The sequence below is a fragment of the Sceloporus occidentalis genome, unplaced genomic scaffold, assembly GCF_023333645.1.
Source record: "Sceloporus occidentalis isolate IW3139 unplaced genomic scaffold, rSceOcc1.0.p SCAF_38, whole genome shotgun sequence".
Taxonomy (NCBI): Eukaryota; Metazoa; Chordata; class Lepidosauria; order Squamata; family Phrynosomatidae; genus Sceloporus; species Sceloporus occidentalis.
In genome coordinates this window covers 2,429,992-2,457,966 of record NW_028317018.1, presented here as the reverse complement: position 1 = coordinate 2,457,966, position 27,975 = coordinate 2,429,992, and the positions used below count along the sequence as shown (strand labels likewise).

The following is a 27,975-nucleotide window of genomic DNA, read 5'->3' as shown; positions in this document are numbered from 1 at the left end:
TGAGGTGAGTTAAAGGGACCCGGCTTGAAACTGAAATCCAGATGAGCAAACTAATCAAAGTCCACTGTCCCCCTTTCAACAGGCCAGATGCATAAAGGAAATGTCCACTGCCGTTGTCCCAGTATCTTGGATACATACAGGGAATATGTAAGGGAAGATCAGAGAAGGAAAAATATGAACCTAAAAAATGAAAACATCCCCTGAAGGGAAACTCAATACAAAAAAAAAGTTTCGATACAAAAAAAACTGGAAAATCTGAAAGTTACCACAAGAACACTTTTCTTACAAAAAATATACATATAAAGCTTTGAATGAAAAATCATTAAAAAAATGAAATGGGAACTGGAAATGTTCTATTTGCCTGTGATGAGCTAGCTCATTAAAAACCTAAAAAAAAATAAATTTAAAAACAAAATAACAAGCCCCTTAAAATGAATTGCGCAGACCAGTATATGCTCCCTGCGCAGCGAGAGGCAGCAAACTTATCTCCACCCATGTAGAAAGGTATCCACAAATCACTGGTAGTAGGAACATATATTCTTAACACATACAGAAGATGAGTGGTGGAGATCATCGTAAGCATACGACTTGCAAACTAGTTTAGAGAAATAAAGGAAAACATTAAAGGAGATTGCCGCTTGTTACAAAAATGCCACGAAGAACTCTGTCTATAAGAGGACAAGATTTGTGCGTTGTGGCTTCCCACAACTCCTCTTGGCTGTGGTGTTTAGAATTTAAGGCAAGTCCTCCCAACCTTCACAAAAATAAAAGGAACAAACCATTAAAATGGAAAAAAAAAAACTTGTTCCAATCATGGACAAGGCACAATCCTTTATACTCCTCCTCTCCAGATTAGGACCTTCACTGTTTTCACCCAACAGGTTCTACTTGATAACTGCATCCACCGAGGAGAAATGTCCAAGATGTGGACTAAACTGAGTGGTTTAAACAGTGTCCGTACAGTGTGGTAACCCTGTGCTCTCTCCAGTGCGCACACAGTCTTTGTGAATCCGCAGAATGTTAAAGCACCAAGTTGTTGTGAGACCCCAGAGGTCATCATTTTTTACTTTGTTTTTCTTTGAATATTTGTTAAAAACATGAAAGCAAATAAAATTTTTGGCAAGAGCTGCCAGATGCTCCTGAAGGAGCAGAGCCCCCTTGAGAAGGGTGGCATGTTACAGCCGTTCGGCGCACAGTGCACCTTGGTTTGTGGTTCTGTGGATGTGATATACACAGGATTCTTTACATCCATATCGCTGCTCGTCTTCATGGGGACAGAGCACAGGCGGAGAAATCTGAGGGAGCTCCCCCAGCAATGATAAAGAATTACACATCTGATAGCCACCAGCCCTTTTGCTACAGAGGGGGTTCTTCATCCATTGGCTCATCTTCAGTCCTGAAAAAACAAGAGAGTTATTACAAAACTAAGGTTTCAACCAACCATACATGTATAATATAACAAATGGTTCTAGATTGGCCAACATGTCCCTCACCACACTTTATAGAACCTGGAAAAAATATTTGGGCAAAGGGCTGATAATATATGTATATACAGTTATGGACAAAAGTATTGACACCTGACCATTACACTAAAGGGAACTTATGACATTGCATACTAATTACATATACATTAATACGTAGTTGTTCCCCCTTGCAGCTATAACAGCATCTACTCTTCTTGGAAGGCTTTCAACGAGATTTTGAAGTGTTCCTGCGGGAACTTTTGCTCTTTCATCCAGTTAAGCATTTGTGAGGTCAGTCACTGATGTTGGATGAGAAGGCCTGGCTTGCAGTATCTGTTCCAGCTCATCCCAGAGGTGTTCGATAGGGTTGAGGCCAGTCAAGTTCTTCCTCACCAAACCCATCCAACCCAATGTCTTCATGTACCTTACCTGCATAAGTTGCACTGAGGAGCAGTCATGCTGTAATAGAAAAGGGCCTTCCTCAAACTATTCCTACAAAGTTGGGAGCATGGCATTGTCCAAATGTCTTGGTATGCTGAAGGGGACATTTTGGACAATCCTATGCTTTCATTAGGAGAAGGCCCTTTCCATTTTCTGAATGACTGTGCCCCAGTGCACAAAGCAAGGTCTTGATGAAGGACTCCAGATGATCAAACAAGACACTTGTCGACACTGAGGCATTACAGCAACAACATTTGGGTGAAGAAACACCTGTTTAAAGTAACGACGTGCCAGGCACGCCAATTGTCATGAAGGGGTTAATATTTTTATGCTGTTTTTCTGCCAGAGAACCTGGGCATTTTGTTAGAATCCATAATGCCATGTAGCCTATCAAATATCAACAGATGTTAGATTAATTCCTGACAGCCTCTGCCAGAAAGCTTAAAATGGGCCATGGTTGGATCTTCCAGCAGGACAGTGATGCAACACCTACATCAAATTCAACACAAAATCAAGGTCCTACCAAGGCCATCCTTGTACCCTGACATGAACCCCATAGAAAACCTGTGTGGTGAACTGAAGAGGTGAGTCCACCAGCATCAACCTTGAAATTAGAAGGATCTGGAGAGATTCTATATGGAGGAATGGTCTCAGATCCCTTGTCATGTATTCTCCAACCTTATCAGGCATTATAGGAGAAGACTCCTTGTCATCTTCACAAAGGGAGGTAAGCATAACATATTGACTATAAGGGTGCCAATCATATATTAAACAATTTGTTTTTGGTAAACGTGTTGTGTTTGTAATTGTTTGATATCCATGAGAACAGAGTATTTTTGTGTATTTTTTTAGAAATGATCAAAAGGTAAAACAAAGACATTTCACAGCCTTCTTTGCTCATATTTACCATGGGTGAAGGACAATATTAGTAAAGGACACTGTACACACACACACACACACACACACACACAAATTCAGTCCATATTTGGTGTGACCACCCTTTGCCTTCAAAATAGCATTATTATTTTTTTTAATACAATTTGCAAACAGTTTTTAAAGAAACACGGCAGGTAGGTTTTTCCAAACATCTTGGGAGAACTAACCATAGTTAGTACGTCTATTTAGGAAGCCCCAGTTGCTTCTCTCTCTTCATGTAATCCCAGACAGATGTCTTGATGTCGAAATCAGGGCTTTGCCAGGTGCATTCCATCACTTCCATTGCATTGGATAAGTATATCACCATTGAGGAGACCATCAACATTGACCAAATCACCAACTCAATTTGCAGAAATGCGGCCCCAGACTTGCAAGGAACTTCCACCAAGCTTCACTGTTGCCTGAAAAAATTCGTTCTTGTACCGCTCTCCAGCCCTTTGGCTAACAAACTGCCTTCTGCTACAGACAAATATTTCAAATTTTAACTCATCGGTCCAGAGCATCTGATGACATTTTTCTACACCCCAGTTTTTGCTAATAGTTGAGTTGCTCAGTCTTGTTTCCACGTTAGAGGTAAGGCCTTTTGGCCGCAACTCTTCCATGAAGACAGCTTCTGACTAGACTTCTCCAGACAGTATAGGGGTCTACTAGGATCTCGCTGTATCCTGCCAATGCCGAGCTGTCTTTCAGTGCCCTAAGTTTCCTTGGCAGACCACTTTTTGTACTTTTTCAAACAGGCTTGGGCAGAACATCTGGAAACCCCTGTCTGCCTTGAAATTCAGTATAACTACCTTGTGTTTTGTTGCTGTGCTCAGACTTGCCATGGTGTATGACTTTTGACATTAACCTATCTTCAGCAACCTTAAATTGTTAGTGAGTTTGGCTGTTCCTCATCAAGTTTTATTCCTCCTACACAGCTATTTCTGTTTCAGTTAATGATTGTGTTTCAACCTACATATTAAATTGATGATCATTAGCTCTTGTCTGGTATAATTGTTTAATCATACACCTAACTATATGTCTACAAAATCCAGGACTTTGTCAAGCGTACAAAGAAGAACCGATGCTGTCTTGAAGGCAAAGGGTGATCACACCAAATACTGATTTGATTTAGATTTTTCTTCTGTTCACTCATTTGCATTTTGTTTAATGCTAAAAATACACTATTAAGATGTCCATTTTTTAAATAATTCTTACCCTATAGTAGTTTTTCTCACCGGCAACCTTTTGCACAGTACTTTGTGCACACAATCTTTTAGACTAAATTCTATAAGACTCAATTCAATGCTTACAGTAACCATTCATCAAGAATTTTCCTCCAAATTGCAGAATTCGCACTACCCCCCCCCATAATATTAATGCATTTCCCCCCACAAGGATTAATGATGAAAACTGTTGGCCACCCTATGTCTATGGAAGGGTACGCAATGAAACACCTTTGACAACCAATTCATTAAAGTGACAAGCAAGAAACCAATTAAAATTAGAAAACAGAATAAATGCCAACAGTTACCGCTAGTTCTTACCTCCTCTCCTGACCGACTCCTACAGAAAGGGATGCCATTGCAGTCACTGTCTCTGCCTCTTCGCTCTCAGACTTCTGTGCCTCAAGAAGTGAATAGGATACGGACGAGGAAATGAGGGGGAAACAGGACCAGTACTCACCTGTGGAAAGAAACAGCATGTCGGCTATAGGAACATGTGATTGGATGTTCTCAAAAATGCAGTTATTATAGAATAAAAATGCAGTAAAAGGAACAAACAGAAGCTGTGGTGAAAAAGTGGAACATACACTGCGTGAAAACTGCAATGTTGGAAAATGCATGGGCCTGAGCATTCCAGTTCCAGACAGCTCGGAATCAAATCTCAGAACGGCATCTTGCTAATTGTTGATGCTTATGATGAGCAAAAAATTTACTAAAGTGATTCACGAGCAAAATTAAATACAACGCCTATATGGACTGTTCAAGACATGTCACTTTTTGATTCCTTACTCAGTTATTTTATTTTGCTTCCCTTGATAAAACGACAGTTGACAACAAAACTGTTGTCAACTCACAATGGCCTTGTGCTCCGTGGTCATGATATTGTATGCTTTAGTGTTCTATATAATCACCGTTTTAGTGGATTGTGTTGATAATTGAACAATGTGTTTTAGGATCGCCACGTGGTATCTTTTTTCTAGTTTGTACCGACACAGGATTAGAATCTAAACAATATTATTTATAAGCAGACATTCCATTAATCAGCTTTGTTCTACATACTGTGGATCTGGATGACCTTCTCCAGGGAGCTTACAGCATTGCTGTTGGGTCTTTGCTGCAGCACCGACTCGGGAAGCGGCTCCAACTGTTAGAAGGAAACACAAGTACGCTGTTGAGCAATCGAAGGTCCTCATAATTGATATACCATCTCTCCAAAGCTGATCTTGCCTCCGAAGTGCAAAAAAATCATGTCAGAACATGTTTTACCTCATTCCCCAGCAAAGCAGACACACAGGCTTCAGAAGCATCACATATGGCTGTAAGATCATGACCACCCTCCAGGGCCAAAATGACGCGGCCTCCTGCCAAACTCATGAGTTGCTTTGTTAGATACCCAAAACCTAATGAAAAACAAAGTGAGTAGGGAAAAGATCAGGAAGCACAAAATGGAGTCACAAAAACAGCCTAGAGTATGTGAACCAGTTAGCAAATGGGCAGATTGGATGCAATATTCCTCAACTCCAGTGCCCTCTGGTGCCTCTTCCATCAAAGTTTAAACCAGAAGAGGAAACATACATTTAATAAAACATGTAGTTTTGGCCTGGCATTCCAAAACGAAATAAAAAGTAATAAAATTTCATAAAATAATAAAAATGTCAAATATGCCTGGATGTTTAGATGATTTTAATTAAGCCATAAATCTCTGCCACTCTGCAATAATCATCTACATATTAAGTCACGTTAGTAACCGATACGTGATATGACCGAAGGGATATAGAGAGGGACTGATAATAGCATTAATGTTTTTTTAGGGTCAATTTATCTATTTAGTCAAATGTGTTTCAAATAAAAAACCCCCAATATTTTTTAAATTACTTAGAGCGCCTGTGTAAATCCATATGTACCCCCCCTCCTCGGCCTAGATGCAATTGCCTGGCTTCTTTACCTTTAATAATTAACAAAGAGGGCTGACTAACCCGAGCCAAAGTTCAAGGCTTATGTTATTAAATAACATGAGTGTTAAACTGGATGATGATTCATGAGCACTGTTAAATAGATCAAACAATCCAGCCTGCTTAAAGTATGTACTGTAGCTTAATTGCCAACAATTGGAGAAAATTATACAATTAAAAAAGTTTCTCGTATACAAAACAGGTTTTATGTTGTTAATGCTACAAAATGAATTTATATCCCTAAAGGATGCACAAAAATAAAAAATAAAACAAAAAGATAATCCAAGACAATATCCCAACCCACCACTCTGTTATTTGCACTCCTGAAGAAGTCGTGTTTGGTTCTATGATATACACTTTTTCATGTGTGTAGTAAGGAAACTTTTCAGCCTCCATTGTGTATACACGAGGGGAAAGTTTACTTTGCTATGTATGATGCTGATGTTATAGTAACCTAATGACATTTCTGTATACTGTATCTATTATGCAATTTAATCAGTTTGTACACTGAACTTGTTTTTGTGGATTCAGAAGTAGTTTGCCTTTTTGACACAATAAAGATACGTTGTGTTTTCACCGAGTCACTCACACAGGGATGCTCCTTCGAACCTCACTTTTAAGACAAACAATTTTATAAGGATAACAAAGGAATACTAGATTGGACTCTATAGACTTACACTTGGCTGATACTCTGTAACCTCCAAGTGGAGCTGGGTGTCCTTCCACTGCATCAAATCCAGCAGACACCAGAACTACCTCTGGGCAGAACTCCTGGGCTATGGGCATCACCACTGTCCTGTTATAAAAGACATAAAAACAGTGAGCAGCAGACCTTGTCACAGGTCAATGAAGAACTCCAAGTAGCATACAGCATCCAACCCAAAGCCAAAGGGCAGCTTCCACACCATTTTCATAATGTTACCTGAAAGCTGCCAAGTACTCAGCATCTCCCATCGGAGGGTCTAGGCCACCAGTAAAGGCAACGTTCACATTAAAACCCACACCAGCTCCGGTGCCAACCTACAACGACAGAATGACCACTGAAGTACACATGCAGAGCATTGTAAGTTTGAAAATAATCAAACTACACGTCTCCCTAATCCTTCATTATTATTATCGTCTTTTATTTATACAACGCCAATAGCTTATACAGTACACACAAAGGATGTGACAAAACTAGACTTTACAGACTAAGAAACAAATACATCAACTTTTTCCTTTATCTTATCTTTAAATGTTCGTTACGTTGCTATGAAGTGCACATTGGTATGTATACGACTGAGCATGTGTCACTACGATCATTTTAATACACAGAAATGAAACTAGATCTGTATACATTTTTTCTATGTTTTACTACTAAACTGTCTACTAAATCGACTTTCTGGCCTATTAAAGCAATACTCCAAGAGAACCACACTGAGGACAGTATCAGGACAAAAACAAAACTGTTCAAGAAACCCAGATAAAATTGAGACTGAAATCACCAACAAAGCTGTTCCTGGTCTCACCATGGTTGATTCCTCACCTCATCTGGAGCCCCACTGCCTGGAAAGAAATTGCCATCGTCGTAGCGGTGGACTGATATGTAGAGGACACTGGGATCAGAATAAAAGGCCTGCTGGGTACCGTTTCCGTGGTGCACATCCTGAAACAGAAGGGGAGCGGCTCATGGAATTCATCCCAAAAGTTCCTGCAGAGAGTGTTGCTTAGTGGCCAGAATAAGTCTACTTATGTTAGAAATTCACTAAGCTCTTCCCGTACTCACCCAGTCCAAAATCAGAGTTTTCTCCACCCGGAATCTCTGCTGAAGGATCTTGGCTGCTATTGCAACCGAGTTGAAGTAACAGAATCCCCTTGAGAAAGCATTAAGAATCACAAAACACAAGTAAAAAAAAAAAAAACACAAAACAAAAAGCCTCCATATGTCAAGATCCCTTTGGTGGTAATAAATAGTTACCCAAACCCAGCTAGAGTAAGCTTACTTACATAGGTGTACTCTCCTCTGCATGATGACCAGGAGGACGGACCACAGCAAAACCGTTCTACATTAAAACATAAAAAGGGAGGCAGAAGTGTGACTGACTGAAGGTTAAACGTTATCTAAAAGATTTTCTGCATCAAAAGTATCATCACCTCTCCAGTTCTGCACAGTGGGTCGTTCAATATATTGTCTACAATGGTCACTGCATTGCACAAAACTAAACTGTAAAACCACTAGTGTTCATGAAAATGGCCTTGTACAGGTTAGGACTTTACATAGAAGCTTTGATTAGTCCTTCACCTGGAACTAAGGCTTGATTTATCAAGCAGTAATGACATAGGGACAGTCCAATCACATGGACTTTAATGCATACGATTGCAGAAATGTCCTTTAAATTATAATTTTCTCCTCCTTGCAAATGCATGGGGGATTGTGCAGACCACCTCCTATGATGCATGTGGAAGATGTGTTTAGACCCAGCTTGGGTACTGGCTCGTGCAAAGGGGTCTAACAAGACCCAAGGCGCATGTGCAGAAAGAGCTCTCATTGATAGGCTGCCAAAAGTGGCCCAAAAGCAGGAGCACATTGGGCCGGGAATTGCAGATGCTCCAGAAGGCAAGAGACTTGAATTTTTCCTGCCAGGTTAACGTACGCACATTAAAAAAAAACGTACATAGTACTTTAATATGCATTCATCATTGCAGTGTACACTAAATGAACATTTCTTTACTAAAACAAAGGAAGTCTATAAACAACAAAGAAAAACAGTTTAATCCCCCCCCCCCCCCCCCAAAATGTAAAGCAGTTACTATTAGTTTATGCATTGATAATGCTTAAATTGGGTGCGTGTTTAAGTACCTTCAGTTCCCCAGATACCACTTTGGACGAAAGTTCTACAACACAGCCAACAGCCAGCCGCGCTGCCCCAGAGGAGTGGACTTCATTCCAGATAGTATCACTGTCAACCTGTAGAAAACAAACTATTTATGCCTTGACACAAAAATAAAGTTGATGAGTGGAAAACTGTCATTTAAATTGCATTTTCAATTTTAAGCATTGAGCTGCGCCACTTGAGGCCCATATGCAAAGTCACTCGAACCAAAGACCATGCATGTCTTGTGGGAGCTCTAACCACTTGTAACCAGCCCTGCAGATGGTTAAATCCCTGTCCCCTGAAATGCTATGGAGATTATAACAGAAAGAAAGATTGGAAGAGAGAAGCACGAGAAGAAACACTCACCCCAACACCACCACACGGGAGACGCACGAACATGGAGGTCAAAGAACCTAAATTGGAAGAGGGAAAGTGTTAGAGCGAAAACAGCTAGAAGTACGCGCACGCATTTTATTAGCAGTAACATTTCCATAAGGTTTCCATTGATGTTTCAGCTATAAAGGCCACACATAGTGAAAGCTGCTGTAATTATTCACAGGACGGATACAGTTCTGCAAACCATAGTGACGCACATAATATAAGTGTACTACAATAGCTTGATTGCCCAAAACGCAGACACGTTTGTCACAACAAAGAAATGAACGACTGCTCTTGTGCAGGCATACGGATGCAATCTCACCCTCTAGTTTCTGACGGTTCAGGGGGTTGGTACCATATAGCAGTGTGTGAGCCTCTGAGTGAACACTCTGCAATTCCTCAAGGGTAGCTTTCCTTCCTCTGATACACTACAGGGACAGACAACATGCAGATCATTGTCTAGCCAAACACGGTAATCGCAAAGAAAAACAAATCAGGTGGCCGAGTCCTGAAGATTGTAACCTTTTATATTCAATAAAGCTATGGATTTAATTCAACGTTCAGTGCATCTTTAATTCACTTTGAGACGAAAGAATAATCTAGTTGCATTGTAATAAAACATGCTCACCTCACACATACTACGTAGGCCAGTCTCTTGCAGCCTTGACCAAATGCTTTGAATTCTTCCGGCATGTTCAGGGTGACTGTTTGTGTTACCGCATATACACTGGTGCTTCTGCATCAATGTATCATACACAAGGCCTACAAAAAAAAATGAGAAAAACAAAAAAACATGTTTGTAAACCGGGAAACGAAGATCATATCCTCGCCATGAATCAATGACTCTGCACGGCACCTCACCTGTGGTAAATCTGGGCTTGCTGGGTGCCTCCTGAACAGACATAGGGAAGGAAGCAGAGGCCGGTGAAGACTGCGCCCTTGACAGAGGTCTATGCCCACTGAATTGGACCACTAAGCCAGCAGCCTCCATGGACGCCTGGTAGTTCCTCAGCTGATTAATCCGTTGCTGTTCCAGTAACAAAGTTTGCTGCAATATTAGGGAAACACTCTGAATTTGCCAACCAAGTAACAAGCTTCATATAATAATAGCACCGAAAGATTTGATGCGACCACAGAGTAGGAGTAGTATAAATGTCCTATTACCTGTCGGAAGAGCAGGTCTTGCTCAGCCTGCAGTTTGTTTTGCTCAAACTCCTGTGTGCTATCTTCATCCTCACTCTCCTCTCTCTCCTGCTTCACATGCACCACCCAGTCTGGATCAGCCAAACGCTCTGTGTACGGCTCTTCATGAAGCCCTTGGTGCTCACGAAGCTCCTCTTCAGTCTCCTCAGGGTGGCTCTCATGCTGCCGTGGAGCCTCATTTACTTTAGGAATCATCTGAAAGATAGAAACATAGGAAGTGATGGCAGATAAGAACCATCCAGTCTGCCCAACCTCTGAATATTTATATTGTATATACATGTGCACTTAAGGTTTTAAAAGATAGTTGATGGCAAAAGCGATAACAGGACTTGTGAATTAGTGGAAGCATAGCTATGAGCAGACAAATTGACAATTTGTAAAAGGAGAAGAGATGGAGGCAGCAAACACAGCCAAGGAACCGATGAACAACAATCATAGCTTTTTAGGTATTTTAATAAAAGCAAGAAAAGGCTTACTGGGATAAGGCAAACACGGAAAAAACAAGGAGTATTTTACAATAAGGTGTGAAGAATTGCTTACTAATAACAGATGAGATTTTTGTTGTCCATAATTACAAATAAAATGAAATAAATATTTTTTCAGAATACACAATATCCAAATACTATATAACAGTAAAGGAACTCAAATCATGCTGAACACCGAAATATTTCATGTCTTAAATCATTTGAGATACTAATGGGCGAGCTAATGCGGCTAATAGATTCTCGTTTTAAAAGCATGTTAAATAACTTACAAATCAGAAACATCAACCAGAAAATGTGTTTGTTATAGTCATTTAAATAAATGAACTGAAACAACAGATGATCATATTATTATATATAAACATGCATACAGAAAGCAGAGAACCCATCACGGAAAGCGCTGCCAGACCATATATTGTGTCCATGGGACAAATAAAGAACATGCCCTGCAAGAAGAAGGAGATACTCCTTGGCAGGTAGCCCTAACCTTTCATCCGACGCTACATCCGATGCTTATTTGTGAAAACAAGAACATAAAACACTTCTGTCCGGCCAGACAGCACACAGTCTTAGTCATTAAAAGTAAAGCCTTAACTTGGTATTATTATTATTTATTATTTTATATAGCGGCATCAAATTCCGTAGCGCTGATGTATCATATATGTCAGTTTTGAAAGAAATTTAAACACTCAGCAATCTGAAACTATATGATCTTTTGTACGGCGATGGAACTGCTAAACAGGTCATAGATTTTTAAAAACAAATACGTTTTATGGGATCTCTCACCAATCTTTTATTAACAGTATCCCATTAACATGGTTACAGTGTTTTAGGTTGAAAAAAGGACCCAAGTTTATAATATTGTATTGTTTTCAGTTTCTTAAATAATACTACTTTTCATTATGATTCTAGGGAGCTGTCTATATGTCATCAATATGTATCGTATAGTTATCATAGCCCAACCTATTAGACAGACAGACTGACTGCTTATCTCATGGCCTGCTGTAAAAGAAAAATTAACAGAATGTACCACTCTTAATCACTTCAGATGACAACCAAATTACAAAAAGAAAGAAACGGTGGACATTAACTCTGCAGAGGCTACAATACGCAACAGAACGGTGTTTATTCTGAGACTAGAGAAATTCCAGCAATGGAAAGCACTCTTTACTGAAAGGCGAACATATTGCATACTAAGTCCAGACATGTTGTGTGGACAGACGCCTCCAAGGTGTATTTATCCATTCTGTAGAGTTTGCTAAAAAAAAAAAAAAAAAATGACCCTTATCTCCAAGACAAGGATGAAATATAGCTGTGAGTAAATGGGTGCCTCCAAGAGTTATGATTTCTCAGAGACAAACAAAAGAAAGACTGCCTTCACCCTCCATTGCGTAGCTACATGAATTATTTTCAAATAGATATTGCGTATGCCTGTTACAATATTTTGTCTTTAGAGAAGATGAGATCTAAGGAAAAAAAACTTTTTTCTGCTCTGAATTCCTCTCCATTCGTCTTCTCAGACCATTCCAAAGTCTTCAAGAACCTAGGTGTTTCCACCATATTTAAGATGAAGGAGCCTCTGAATGCTAAGAGCATGAAGTTAAGAAGACTGCTCTGGGGCAAACACATAACTTAGGTTGCTAATATGCTAGATGTATGAGTAAAATAAGCAGAATTCATTGTGTACAGCGAGTTGTTAAAAAACAGACATGTGACAGCTCTGATTCCTTTTTTAGTAAAATACATTATGGGTGGGCGTTATCTACTAAAAGTTGATGTGATGAAGTGGTACACTGTGGTGTCGTTCAAGCAAGGCTGAGAAGACCCTATACACTGTATATTAAATGCAATAAGAAGGAATCATTCACAACAATTTATAGGAAATTTCCACTTCTCAGGAGCCATTGCATAGAAAGAAAAAAGGCAAGGCATGACAAACAGTTACTGTAAACGATGAAAGAGTGTACTTAGTGAAAATTGGATGGCTTTTCACAGGACCCCCTAAAAACGTACACGCTAAACAAACGCCTAGACTGATTTCTGGAACAAACAACCGCTGTGTAGCGAGCAGAGGGACATACTTTGTTGAGGTGCAGCTGTTGCTGCTGGAATTGTTGTTTGTGCTTCTCTAGGAATTGCTGGTGTTGCTGCTGAATGACCAGGTGCTGCAAAGCATGGGAGTTCTGCGGGAGCGGAGCCGACTGAGTCCGACCCAACGGGCGGTGCTGACGCAATTTGTGCATGGTGGGGGAGACACGATCAGGAGACACCAGCGACTGAGAGTGAAGCGGGAGACCCCCCAAGCCTAAAATCATAGAAATTCCATCAGAAGATCCATCAGTCACGTGCATTGTGTGAAGTATGAATTCTATCATATATCCAACTACAGGATATCATTCTAACCTGACACCAAAGGGCTCTGTGCATTGGGCTGTTCTAGTAAGACCATATGTTTAAGGAGAGGATTATGGGAACTTGCAGCTTCTGACCCAAGGTAAGTAGTGAGATGAGCAGCAGGAAACAGAGAAAGACGTTGCTGAAGTGCTGGCAAAGAGAGACGTTCATTATCCTGTGCCGATCCACCCTGAGAAGAAAGAATTCATACCTCACATGAAGGCAAATGTCTCATTTTGACTGCAGGATATACATCACACGCTTCAACGTGAAAAGGCATTGATGCAAAGCTGCTCTCTAATTGCCAAATTGAAGCTACAGTGCCCTCCACCAACCTTTGATGGGAATTACATTACATTGCAACCCATGGTCAACATGTGTCATGCATTCATTGAAACATGCTATGACTGTACTGTATGTGACTGTTAAGACACGGCACAAACATTTGGTACAAGTGGCACAGACTAGTAAAGCCTTGGGTGTGGGATGAAATGGAAGACAAACAATGAGCAGATTTTTAGCTTTAAAAAGTTTGATGTGAAGAGTAAAACTATAGTTAAGGGATATACTTCATGCAGCACAGCATCCATTGGTCACAGGGAGAAAAAAATAACATATACCCCTAGTTCTTCTGTGTTTTGTTATTCAAGGTGTAGCTTTCTACATCTGCCTCCATTATTAATTATATCTATTGTTAGTCTACAGAAAACCACACGCGATGACACATTTGCAATCAGGACGTACATTTGAAGTACCAGTGGCAGGTAGTCCCAACGTGATGTTAGGTAAAGAAGGCGAGGTGTACAGTGGGAGCTGGGTCACTGAGCCATCCCTGGTCACCAGTCTATGAGCCAGCGCAGCCTGAAACAAATGAATTGAAGAAAACTACATACTAGAAGCACACAAAAAAACCCAAAAAACATTCATCACTTTATGAAACTGGATTTATTTATAAACCAAACGCAATGTGCGTGGAATGTGTTGAGTCGTTTGCCGCTCTGCTGGGAGTGGGTAATGATACGTTTGTCTGTCCTGCTACACATACCTCCGTCTGGATGCCCAAAGACCCAGTGATGCCATTTTCAGTATTGATGTTGCTGGAGCTGTTGTTAGGAGAACTAGGTCCAGAGCCAGGAGCACTGTTACACGCAGAGTCTAAAGAATACAAACAGATGCATGTACGGTTATATGGAATCCCCTCCGCATACAGTAGTCTCAAACATAAGTGCTAGCACCTCTAAACGTACAACAGTAAGTTATTTTCCTTTATTAAAGATGCATCATACATGTACATAGCAGTGGCACACCAGTCACACACCGGCTTAATCACATGATGTGATACAAGAAATGCTTCCTTTAGTGAAACACTTCCCCAGGAAAGCAGTCATTGAGGAATGAAACACACAGGATTACCCCAAAAATAAGTATGCTTTTGTTCCCTAATACCATTTAGAATGGATCATCCAAGCAGGAATCGTGGTAACGTGTCACTCATCTGATATTTCATTCACAATGCAGTACACAGACTTTGTGATGTGCGTGAAACCTGTGTCGCGAGTTTCCATCTGACTTTTTATTTTTAAATTAACATATATATTTGCAATGCTTTTTGGCACTAGGATGCCAAGTCTTTTCTGCCTGCTTTAAGTAGCGACAGACACCATCTAATAAAATAAGCTGGTTACAGCCAAGGCTTCCTTTCTGGCACAGCTTACTATGCATGGGAATTAAGACTGGTGATGTTTCTTTAAAGAGCATAAGAACATCCCCCAAATAACAAATACATTTTTTAAAAAGAACACAGTCCCCGGGTATCAACAGGCAGGCAATTATAAGACAACCAAAACAGTTATTAATGGTCTAGAAGCACTTTCTCACCCGACACATCTAGGGGGCGCTTTTTCAGGCTTCCAACGCCTGGGCCGTCTTTCCTGCGCAGCAGAGGGCTGCTTCTCCGCTCTGCTACCTTCTGCTTCAGTCGAGAGCGCAGTTTAAGGTTTGGCTCAGATGCTAAATAACAAAGGGAAATAATAGAAGATCTTAAATACAGCCGGGGAACCAGTGAAATGTTTTATTCATTAGTGAAGTTTCGTGTATGAGAGAACTAAAAAACTACCAGAAAGAATTGCGTTGCGTTGTGTAGTACTTTGTAATCAAAACTGTATTATAGAGTTCTATAGTACTACAGCATTTGACTTATCATCCAGCTCCTGCTCTGACATCTCCATAAATGATCACCCGGTCTCACCAATGGTGAAAGCTTCCGCTGGTACCTGGCTTAACTCATGAAACTAGCTCAGGCTAGGCCTGTGAAAGACCACATTAAATAAATACACTACTTCTACATTAATAATTCACAAACATTCCTGTAACTATTTGTACAGCATGCATTGGGAAAGGACGTTTGGCCATTTGCAAAGCTTCAAGCCAACAAACGGGGAAAATGAATGAACGAGAGAGAGAGAGAGAGAGGAGTGGATCTGCAACAAAACCAATCATAGAAAAGAATGAGTACAAACGCTATTAACTTTTAAACTGCCAACTCATTTCACTTAACGTGTCTATTGTTTGCTTGTGAAGATTCAATCACGCACCCTGTGAGACTGTCCTCATCCAGAATATGTATAAAGAATACCCAATTTCCCAAGGCCCCATCCTCCATGAGCGCACCTGTTTTTCTTAGTGGGAAGTCATCTTTGGAGTCGTACATTCCCAAGACTGGATGGTGGTACGAGGCGGATACTCCTCCCTGAGGGGGTGGACTCTGATCCAGGGAGCTGTGTTGGGTCTTCCTGTAGGACAACACAGGGACGGAAAAACACAAATGAATGGTCAATTAAATTGCTATTCATTAAGCACTTTTTCATTCGCTTTGCTATGTACATACCACTACTATTGTAGGAAAAAACAAAAAAACTTTACCAGTACTTGCTGTACTTAAGGGCACACGACCTGTAGGTTTTCTACATATCGCGACAAGAGTGCCTAGAGTACGAAGGACTTCAGTTGCCATTTCAGAGATGAGTGTCCTTTTGTGGCACCTTTTATATTTTTCTGTGTGTTTTCTGAGTGTTGGACAGAACTAGACTGTGCACTTGATGCTTTCTGCGGGATTTGTTTTAGGCTGTTTTATTAATAGACTGCTTAGCTGGATTGATCCCCGGCTCTGAATGTTGCCAGCACTCCCCTGGGTGTTGTCCCTGGGGGACAGTAAAAATTCCTAAAGGATGCACAATGACTTAAAGTTGACTAGATGACTGTAACAGCCCACTGTATTGGCAGACTTCACATACTACTGACTCAATGATCTGCTTCTCTCTCACCATAACATGGTAAGGGACACTTCAAACTGGGACAGCCAGGTTGTCCTATCATTCTCCTATGTCCACAGGCCTTGCCCTATAACACATCCCCTTGCATGGGCATGGAGACGGCATAAACCTCTACTTCAAGAATCCGTAATGCAACTATTTAAGAAGCGTTTCACAATTATCATTAAATATGTTCACTCACCAGAAACGAGGGTCACTGGACATGCAGTGATTCAGACTCCGATGGGCAAGAGCTTTCTTTTTATTCAACACAAATTCTTGCAACTTCATTTTGACTTCAGTGCTCGCCACTGCGCCTGCAATATGACTTTTCATGACATCACTTACAAACAGGTACTACATTTTTGGTGCATAATGCCAGAGAAACAAATTGGCAGGAACATTTCTTTGGACGATATGGTAATAAGCTCTCTTTAAACCTTGCACCTGCATTTGTTTTCACATAGAAGCCCATTGTTGGCTGATCCTTTTTTTACCTGACCCAACATAACTATTAATGCAGAACATTGGAAGTACACCACCATCTCACAGCCTATAACATCAGGCTTCTAATCCATACAAAATAATACACTACATTAATGTGTTTCCAGCTGTTGGCCAACAGGATACTGTTTGGAACTCTGCACTGATAGGAAATGTCTGTGCAAGAAGGCACACATCCAAAGCTAAAACTGCAGGATGGATGCATATTAACACTGTACCTTTATGTGGTCGCAGAAGCAGGTCATGGGAATAGTACACAGGTACAGAATTTGTGCAATCTGTATACCACTGCTTATGTCAGCGGTCTACCTCCTGCATTATTGAGGATGTAAAAACCTTATTGAGTACTTTACTTTTATTCCCTTCTGTGAGCCTATACATCCCACATACTGCAGGGCACCATTGTGAGAGGCTCTCTGCAATACACATAAAATAGATTTTTCAAGTAACAAATATAGCTTTTATGGCAACCCTAAGGGCTCGTGATAATCTTGTGACAGGTGATCGAAGAGTTCAAAATTTCAATTCATTAACCTTCCTTGAGGGGGCAACATACTCATCTCCAAATTAGATGAATTTAGCATTTCTGGAAGCTCTTAAAAACAGCATTTTAATAACATGTAGTGAAGAGAGATGTGCTAAATGCTGAATACATATAATACAACCACCTAGCGCACCCCTAACACATTTCTCTGAATAGAAGGGTAGAACTGGGCAAGCTTTTTCCCTCCCTACCATTCATTTGCCTTTGCCACCCAAAACAGTCTCAACCCTCTTTAAGAAAACTATAAACACTAGTCAACATTTGTGTCCCTTGTCATGATTATTTTCATCTATTTCCAAAATATGTGAAAATCCTCTCACTTTCTTTTCCTTTTTCTTTGTTCTTCAACTGAATCAACTTCTGCTCTCGTTGCTGTTTCTCCATCTCCTGCTCTTGGCGATGCTGCTCCAGCTTCCTCTGATGTTCAAGAAGCTCTTGCTGATGCTTCATAGCCAGGAGCTCCTGTTGTTGCTGCAAACACCAAAGCCTAGTTCATGGTGGTTGCATGACCAAAGTGGTTTCAATGATGCATTGCTTTACGCTTTGCTTCCCTAGGCCCCTCCTGTGGTCTGTTTTCCTACCTTCACATGCTCATGAAGCTGGGCTTCGTGTTGTCTTGAGAGTTGTTCATGTTGCCTTTGAAACTCCGCTATAAGAAGCTGCCTCTGGATCTGTTGTTTCTGTTTCAAAGATATTAGCTCCTGCTGCAGCTGTTGCTCCCTAGCACTGGAGTCCTGCCCTGTGATCGAATACTGGGGGTCAAGCCTCAGGTCCATGGGGAGAGTGCTGGGAGCCACTTGAAGTGGCACGGCAGCACTCACATCAACTGTAAGAGAATGAAGAGGTGAGAAACATTATCCACGAGCTGATAGTCTACTGCTAACGCGACCACATGTACACCACAGAGATCCCCACAAGGCAGTCCATAAAACAATGCAAGCAATTCGATAGTCTAACACTAACTCCTGGAATACAGCTCATAAACCCACTACTGAACCCTGAATGCAGCAGCCGAGCAATTGAAATCAGAGTAACTAGACTGACCTCTTCCTAGAAAGCCCATACATGCATGTTAAACCACACCAAAACACGCCAAACACAATGAGTAAATATTGATCCCGTCAGTGCTCAAGATGTTTGACAAGTTCTGAGGACTATGAAGGGGCATGCTATGTTTTGAGGGGGTGCTCTGCACTGAGCAAGTCCCCCCCAAAGAGTCCTGCATGTGGGGGAGATCTTCATTCCTATAGTATATAGGCAATATGTAATGCTCCTAGGGGTTCTGTACAACATACATAGGTGAGCTGTGTTTTATAGCGTCTGATGTAAAATATAGGTGTTCCACGTACTGTATACTACCCAGATAGTTTGTGTAGTGTTTACATGTTCAAATGCTGTCCTTTAGAACACAAACTCCCTTAATTCATATTTACTTATAATTTCTCTTCTGTAAACCACTAGACTTTCCACCCGATTCCCTGTGTTATGTTTGAGCAAGTGCAATGCCTATGGCACAAGTAACATGTGCACCTAAGTTTCAGTGTGATGTATGTGAAGGATAAAGAAATCGAGAGTACACAAGGCTAAATTAACAAAGTCCCCCAAAAATAGAAACCAAGGTAAGGGTATCAGTTTGGACCGTGCAGAAATCTAATGCTGTATTAGACTAGTCTTAAAATTACTTATCAGGAGTATAGAATTTGCCTTTCATTCCATAACAAAATGCGCAGTTGATAATGATGGAACTGCTGCTTTGTTCCTATGCAGTGTCACTGCACTTTGTCATGTTTTTAAAGATCTAGTTTAATAAAACAAACTGCCCCTTTAACTGCGTGTCAGACACAGGCACAGGATGATCGCATAAAGAACAGTTGGGATAAAAGGCATTGAGCAGAAGCACACCGTGCAGAAACCTTCAAGGCTCACAAGCACACACTGCGTTGACTATTGAAGGGAGACACTGCTTTGACATGGATCATTAGTCAAGTTCATATAACCTGTGGAAGGAGTTCATACTCTAAGGACTTTGTTTATACATACAGTGTTAAAAAGGATTGCAGGGCAGCAGTAAAGCTCAAACACACATCTTACAGCCAACAGTGCCTAACAGTGCCGTAGACATGTGCATTCAGATTCATAAGAACTTCAAATTTACCAAATTCCAAAGCTCTGAATTTTCATCAGGAAAAACTTGGGCTTGCAGTCACTCACACTCTCACTCATTCTCCTTCACGCCCTCTAAATGTTTCCCCATCTTCTCTGCTGACCTCTTCTGCATCTTCATCATCTTCTATCTTTTATCGTCTCTTCAATCTGCTATCTTCTACCTTCGTCTGCAACTCCACGGACATAACTTCCGCCAAAATGACAGCGCTTGTGGTGACATCCTCTCCCTGATCCTCCAATTGCTGATTGGAGGGTCGGGGAGAGGACGTCATTGCAAGCATCATCGTTTTGCCAGAAGTTCCCGCCGAGTTCATGCCGTGGAGATGCGTACAAAGGTAGAAAAGAGAAGATCAAAGGTGATGAAGAAGCGGAAGTGGCCGGCAGAGAAGGGAGGGAGGCATTTAGAGAGCATACTAGAGAGAGAATGAACGAGAATAAGTGTGTGAGTGAATGTAGGCACCAAATATCTTTCCTGAATTAAAAACGCCTATGATTTTTTGGCGAGGCAAGGGAAGAAAATTGTTGTCTGAAAATAGTTGTGACCTACCCTCATTCTGTTTCTCTACAATAAACTGTTTTGCATAAGAACCAAATTCTGATGAGCGCATTGCACCTATTAAGACCATTACATCTTGATGGCATACAGAGATGCAGCAAGCCAAAATGCGCCCATGCAAAAACTTAAATGAAAGCACACAGCCCAGCAATGCCAAGCACACAATTCACATTCCTACTCGGAACTCAGCTCCAAGGATGTGACGCACAACCACTAACTATTGTGTTCATGGGCTGATGCGTCACTTATGACTCTTGACCATTGAGTACCATAAAAAGCAAACTTGTTAGCGAGAGTTGACAGGAAGGCGGGGGAGGGCTAGCAGTGTCAGTAAGTAGAGCCTGACACACTGTGCCCTCCTGAAAACAAAGCAACCTTCTCTCTTTCCCAGGGGGAGCTTCCGCAGCCCTTAGTTTCAGAGCCGCTACTTTGGATTTATCCCCAACAAGCTTACGAACGTAACTAGAACAGTGACGTTCACAGAGGCACAAAGGCTGCATTCAAGCCAGTGATGGAACTCCATAGCTTAGCACTATAATACTGTAACAACTCCATTCGGCCTCTGTAATAAGCATGAAACACAAAGTATACCATTATAAAATCAATAATGGTTACTTAAAAGTGTTAATATTAGATATTAATCTAACTTAATGGGCAACGCAGCATACTGTATATCCCTGAGTGTAAGTAGTGCGCAAACGTTCCCACACCATGCCTTCCTAAAAACTCAGAATAGATTTCTGCTTTGCGGTGGGAACGCACTTGTGTCCAACGCACAACAAAATTGTTAATTTATAAATTGAAAGTAACCATCTCCTGGATGGACTGTATAAACACAGTGTTGTGCATATCAGCATTACTTTATAGTAAAGATTTTGTCCATTTAAATAGCATGAAATGGATCAGAAATACAGTGTAGATGTTAATGTCTTAAATGGCTATTGTATCTTGAAATGGCGGATTCCTAACAGAATTTTTTCATAGGGTACAGAGGCCCTTTATCAGAAATCATCACATCTGTGTTTAAATGGCACGCTAGGTTTTCCAACTCAAATTTAAAAAGGCTAATTAATCATTAGAAAATCAATTTGTCATTATGCTAGCACAGCTAGTAATTCCCATGTTTTCCATGAAAACAGCTAAGTGACCCCTAACTTTTGAACAGTAGTGTGTGTATGCACATATATATACATATAAAATAAATTGCGCTTGTATGTATGTACCTTTAAGGCAGGCGCCTAGGTGTTTGTGAGCCAAACCAGTTGTCGAAGCACATCTTCGGCAAAATGCCGAAAAAAAGAAAAAGAAAAAAAGGGCCGAAAATAATCCCCACGGGGGCCACACTGCTTAACTGTGTGTCTTACTGTGCAAGCAGTGTCTCTTGTGCTGGCCACAGGAAGCAGGAAACCAGAGGAGTCACATGAATTCATCTCACATCACATGACTGCAGAGACACAGAGAGAGAATCAGCGGGGCCCCTATGGAAGTCTGCGTGTGAGAGATCTGCAGTGCAGGTAAGGGGGTGAAGGAGGGTGTATGAATGAGTATATGAATAAGTGTGTGTGATAGCATGGTTGTGTAAGTGGGGGGAGGAGCATGGCACAGGGGGCTTTAAGTGATGTGCAGCAAGCCAGGTTTCAGCATGTACTCTTATCATGCCATGTCAGCCAGTACATGCTGGAACCTGGCTTGCTCCCGGCAAGGGAGATTTTTGAAGCACATCTTGCAGACGTGCCGGCAGCGGAGGTTGTTTATGCTCGCATCGCCGCTGCCGGTGAACGTCTGCACGAACAATCTTCCTTGCCGGTACTTCCCACGGCGGAAGTGCCGGCACCGGAAGTTGAATACGCGTTATGCGTAGATGTCCCCTGCCGGCCCCGCGAGACCCCGTGGAGTCTGCACTGGTAAGTCTGGTGGGGGGGGGGGGGGGGGAACACATCTTGGGGACAGAGTGGCAGCATATCTCGGAGGGGGCATAGAGTGGCAGCATATCTCGGAGGGGGGATAGAGTGGCAGCATATCTCGGGGGGGATAGAGTGGCAGCATATCTCGGGGGGGGTAGAGTGGCAGCATATCTCGGGGGGGGATAGAGTGGCAGCATATCTCGGAGGGGGCATAGAGTGGCAGCATATCTCGGGGGGGGGGCTTTTTTTCTTTAAAAAAAATAAATAAAAACTTTTAGGGTGCGGCCTATATTCGGGTGCGGCCTATATCCGAGCCAATACGGTATATATTGGGACATTCCAGTCATTATATGTAAATGCATTTAATAGCTGTGTGGTCCCTATAAATGTTCATGGTGCCCTTCCCTTGCAAATGCATGGAGGATTCAGGCCCCAAGGTGCATACGTGGAAAACCATTCCATTGATTATCTGCTTCAGGAGGAGGCAGCTGCAGCTTCTACCTAAGGTTCTACCCTTCAGTTTTAAATTAAGCTTATTAAAGTACTTCTTTAACACAAAGGTTCAGAACACCACAGGTTCTTCCCAACTACCACTTTGCCCAAAAAAGGTGTACACTTTTCTTATCAAGGTTACATAACGGAGCAAGTGTGACAGTCTGTCTGAAGCTATGGTTACCAAAACGCAGAAAGACCCGTCACAAACACTGTGCGCATGGAGATCTTCGTGGATGTATCTGCAGAGCCAGACTACGGGGTTATTTCCGTCACAGACGCTGTGAACCAACCTGTTGCCACCATATTAGCGACAACCTTCGGAAGCTCATTCACGTCCCCAAAGCAGCCGCCCACTCCAGCCTGTCTTCTGCTTCCCTCATTAGACGGAGAACATGTTTGAAAGATGCTCCGTATGGCATAGTACGCCTCCATCAGCAGGAAAGTGACTCACCAGGGCTCAGCAGGTGAATCATATAAGCCTGGAGGCAGCTATAGAACGGGTTCAATGAAATAACATCTAAACTACGTAGTCTACACTTTCAAATATCAGAGATTCAACTTCACTTAGGGTCTTATAAAAATAGAAAATCATAATCAACTGCACTAACAGTTATTCAAAATGCTAAGGAGATATGATGTTGGGAAATCTACTGCAAGACACTCAAGCCCCTCTTGAACAGAACATGTTAAACTAAAAACTTGCTTAATTTTCATGTTCAACCCTCAAGATCAAATCAACCAATTAACAAAGAACACATCTAGAAAACCCCTGATTGCAATAATTGTAACATTACCCATCTAAAACATTCACTAGGCAGGCAATGAGAAGATCAACAAAAGTAAAAGTAATGCAGGGGTTGACAAATTTGTTTTGGTTCTCGGAGCTGATTCCCCTTGGACTATTTTTAACACGATTGTATAGTCAAATATTTGGTCATAACTCCCCTCCCTTCTAAGGTGATGCTCCACCATATGTTTCCTTAATATATTATATCATAATATATCATAATTAAGAAATATGTACCATTAAAAAGATAATAAAGATATCTCTAAAAATATATGTAACAGAAACATTTTTATAAATTATCGATCAATACTAACATACCCAGAGACTCACATTAATATGACCAAACACACACTCCATCGTATCCAGAGACTCACACTAACAGACACATCCAGACACACACGCTATCATATCCACTCACACTAAAATATACTTACACAACCACTCAATACTAACAGATCCAGGCAGACTAACATACCCAGACCAGGTGACCAGAATCACTACAACATACTCCGACACACAATAACATAACCAAAGACATACAAGCCGCTTACCCTGTGAAGACGGTGTTCAATGCAGCTCGCGGTGCCAGCAATGCAACCCAACATTACGGGACCCCACTGAGACCCGCTTTCCCCCTTGAAATCAGGGACATAGAGCGGTAAGCCCAGCAGTTACCCCTTTATCCCTATTCCTAGTGCATGCCGCAGTCTCTCGCCTCTCGAATATTTTAAAACTAAATTCACACGGCGATCATTATGTATTTGATGTGGCTCTTACCATCCAATCGCTAGAGGGATTCATTTCTAATGCTATGATATTTCCTAACTGAGAAACAGAGATGCCATGTTAAAATTGAGGGGTTGGGCAGACTGGACGGGCCGAATGGTTCTTATCTGCCGTCACTGTCTATGTTTCTAAATTGCTTCAGAAAAAGGCAAAAATAGTGGGAGAATATGTCAATACTCTTTAGGGAACAGAACACTTGGCTAGTGAAAACATTAAATATAATATGCAAACGCTCCAAAATTAAATCTTATATCTGGAGCTTAAATCCAGTCATGAAACCAATCATTCTTGTTTGATTGTCTCTGCAGAAGGCACATACAGAGTTGTAATACATTTTCAATACACTAGTAAAACTTGTTGCTGTGAATACAATATTACAATATTATCTTATTTATATAGCGCCAGCAATTTACCCAGCATTTCTTACGATACGTATGTATTTCAAAGGGTATCACAAGACTAGAATTGACAGACTAAGACAAACGGATTAGGTGGAGAGGGCTCTACTCGCAAGCTTACAATCTAGAGGGAATGGGGAAAAACAAAGTATGGATAATGGAGACAGGTGTGTGCGGTTGTATTAATGGCAGGTAAGTTGTAGCTACTGAGATGGTACTCTTCCCTGAAGAAGTGGGTTGTCTCTTTAATGTCGGGAGGGAGGGTGACAGCTGAAGGTTTGGCGGAAGTGAATTTAGAGGTGACAATTGAGGAAGAACGCCTTGGCCATACCTGGGAACTCTCCAGGTTTGACCCTGAGATCTCCGGGTGAAGCACTGCTTCTCCGGTTCAACACCGAATCCTCCGGGTCGCGGGAGTGGGGTCTGGACATGCCCTGCTACCCGCCCATTTCCCCTTTAAATGGGGGTGTTTACCATGATTTCAGAAGGAATGCCCACCAACGTAAGCGGGAGCGCCCATCAACGTCAGTCCTGGCTGCGTCTTGGAGCTAAGAAGTTCCCAGGTATGGCCTTAGCCCATGGGAAGAACGTACATGTAGAGTACGAGTAGGGAATAATTTTTTTTATGAGGGCAGAAATGAGGGCCTTATATGTTAGAGCAAGTATTTTAAATTTAATTCTTGAGGTAACAGGGAGCCAGTGGAGGATTTCAACGAGTGTGGAAGCAGAAGGAGCATAAGCAGCAATTTCGATAGATTGCAGAGGAAGGAGTTGAGACAGAGGACCAGAGAAAGACCAAAGGAGTGTTACAACAGTTAAGGTAGGAAAAAAGGGAATGAACCAGAGTTTTTGAGGCTTCTTGGGAGAGGAATGGGCGGACGCGAGAGAGATGTTTTTTTTAGGTGTAAGTGGCCAGATCTTGCTAGGGACTGAATGTGGGGGATGAAAGAGGTTTGAGCTTGGTAAGTGGGAAATATAGTTGTGTTGTTACTGGAGAATAATTCACACTTGTTATTAGTAGGTTTGACCAGGCTTGCCAATCCTAGAACATTTTAGACCACATTACATTATATTTATTAATAAAGCGCCGGCCGATTCCACTTTATTTATAAAGCGCCGGCAGAAACCTCCACACTAAGAGGAGATTACCAATAATGCAAATTGTCAAAACGGGGGAAATTCCCTCCCTACTTAAAACGGCAAGTTCTCATTGGATCAACCAGGCTATATTTAAACCCATTAATTCCATGCCTGCTTTTTTTTTTATGGCAAATAATACTTTTCATTTATTTAGGTGAAAACTCCTTTAAAAATATCAATTCTTAAGTGTTCTGATCTCTTTTCAAAACCATTATTATTACGGCTGGACTGCTTTACTGAATACTTTATTTTGTGTATAATATATATACATATATATGGTAACAAAGGTAAGTTTGTATAGGGATAGGTAAAGTGATAACATCACATGTGAGTCTCTGTCATCTGCATAATGACAGTAGTATTTCTAAATATATTTTTTTATGCAAAACATTCTGTTTTTGACAATGTCTAAGTATCAAGTTCAACATATCAAAAGTCTATTATAAAATATCCATTACAATCCATTAACTAAGCTAATTAAATACTCTTATTCTTTACTTATAACAGTAACATAAATAAATAAAGGTGATGGAGTAGAATGCCTCTCTGCCCTTTTCAGCCAAAGTGCTTGCATTTAAATTAACGGGAACGTTTTCTGAGCACACATACTTGGAACTCCTGGAAATCTCACGCAAGCGAGTGCTGGAACTGGCCGGTGATGGGTATTCGTGCTCATGGATCGCCAAGCAGGTGATGCCTTCATCAAACTGCATCACCTGCAAAGGATATAGCTCGGGGGCGCAGAAACAAAGCACTTGCTATTCTGGTAACGCTCCTCTCTGTATTTGCATGCAAAAAAAAACAACACACAAAACCAATAACTAAACAACACTCCGCTACCCTATGCAGTAAAGTACGCGAAAAGGATGAAGAGGATCTTTAAATTCAAGTCAGACTACCAAAAAGAGATAGGCGTGAAGTACAAAGATGGTGTGCAGTCCAGGAATTCAATAGACAACTGCAATGCAGTAAATTGCAAGCTCTAGGTACTGGGGTTGTCCCTAATGTCTATTCACATTTAACCCTAGTGTACAACATTACAGAGTCTATTGCCGCTAGATAAATAAACTGCTAAAAAGTTAGAGGTATACTGTCCCTAATTATATCACATATATCCATGTCCCACAGCAACAAGACATTAGGAGACTCACACTTCACGGGGGTGATTAGAGCAATGAGGGCAATTCTAAATAGTAAATTCAATCAGAAAAGAATTGGTTCAAATATATATATATATACACACACATATACATATATACATATATATATACTTAGAAAGTAAACTTGTGTTAAAGGGTAGTACGGCAGACACTAGGAATGTGTCATGAGTCCACAATGCATTCTTTCCTGGATTCAGCACTAATCCCAGAATTTACCATAACAGAATGAAAAATGTAGCCAATTACAGTTTTATTATGTTGAATGTGTGTTATTTTTAAACATTATTCTTAAGTAGAGATATACTGATTTTCTTAACTATGGATGTTAGATTATTAATGTAACATGAATGAATCTGCTATAGTATTGGGGAATATCCACTACATGATTTCCACAAGGTTCGGCCATTTTCCCCCCAAAATATGTTGACTATATGTACGGGATAAAACATCCATAACTGACAAATCTTATAGAAAGTACTAAACGATAGCTGTCAAGCAAGCATTCAGTGATGAGTAGGCAATATTATTCTGCAGGGAGTAACATCATACACAGCTTGATGTCTTGGAGAATGGTTACAGAGAGATGTGTAAGCCACACAATGCTCAGATGTTTGATAATTACTCAACTGGTCTTCTGCAATGCAAACAAGGAAGGCCTATGTATCTCCTGCATTATGATTGCTGTATCATAAAAATGAACCACGCTGACAAGAGGCTCATATAGGTACCCGAGTCACAGTAGCCCGCATGTTGACTGCATTGAACTCAACATTTCAGATATTAATTGAATGGCCAGCTAACATATGCAACATGATAGCATTCACCATCACACAGATGCGTGTACTCACCAGTGCTTGGCATATGTTTGGCACGACTCTGCGTCAGAAGTTCAACTGGTTGGTCCCGACCAGAAAT

The 27,975-nt window shown here is 41.1% G+C and overlaps 1 protein-coding gene across 1 annotated transcript; it reads right to left on the bottom strand.

Annotated features, from left to right (window-relative positions):
* Positions 1-1,356: 1,356 nt before the first annotated feature.
* On the bottom strand, positions 1,357-27,975 carry LOC149290620 (histone deacetylase 4-like). The gene is made up of 25 exons (XM_089488556.1): positions 27,909-27,975; positions 18,250-18,494; positions 17,989-18,139; positions 16,823-16,937; positions 15,980-16,101; positions 15,188-15,319; positions 14,355-14,464; positions 14,054-14,170; positions 13,319-13,499; positions 12,997-13,220; positions 10,395-10,628; positions 10,092-10,278; positions 9,859-9,992; positions 9,555-9,658; positions 9,219-9,282; positions 8,837-8,944; positions 7,984-8,039; positions 7,763-7,850; positions 7,523-7,642; positions 6,920-7,017; positions 6,675-6,793; positions 5,312-5,445; positions 5,105-5,189; positions 4,367-4,505; positions 1,357-1,396 (listed from the first exon to the last, which is right to left on the bottom strand). The coding sequence occupies exons 1-25, from the start codon at positions 27,919-27,921 to the stop codon at positions 1,357-1,359; spliced, it is 3,120 nt and encodes a 1,039-aa protein (XP_089344682.1). The 5' UTR covers positions 27,922-27,975.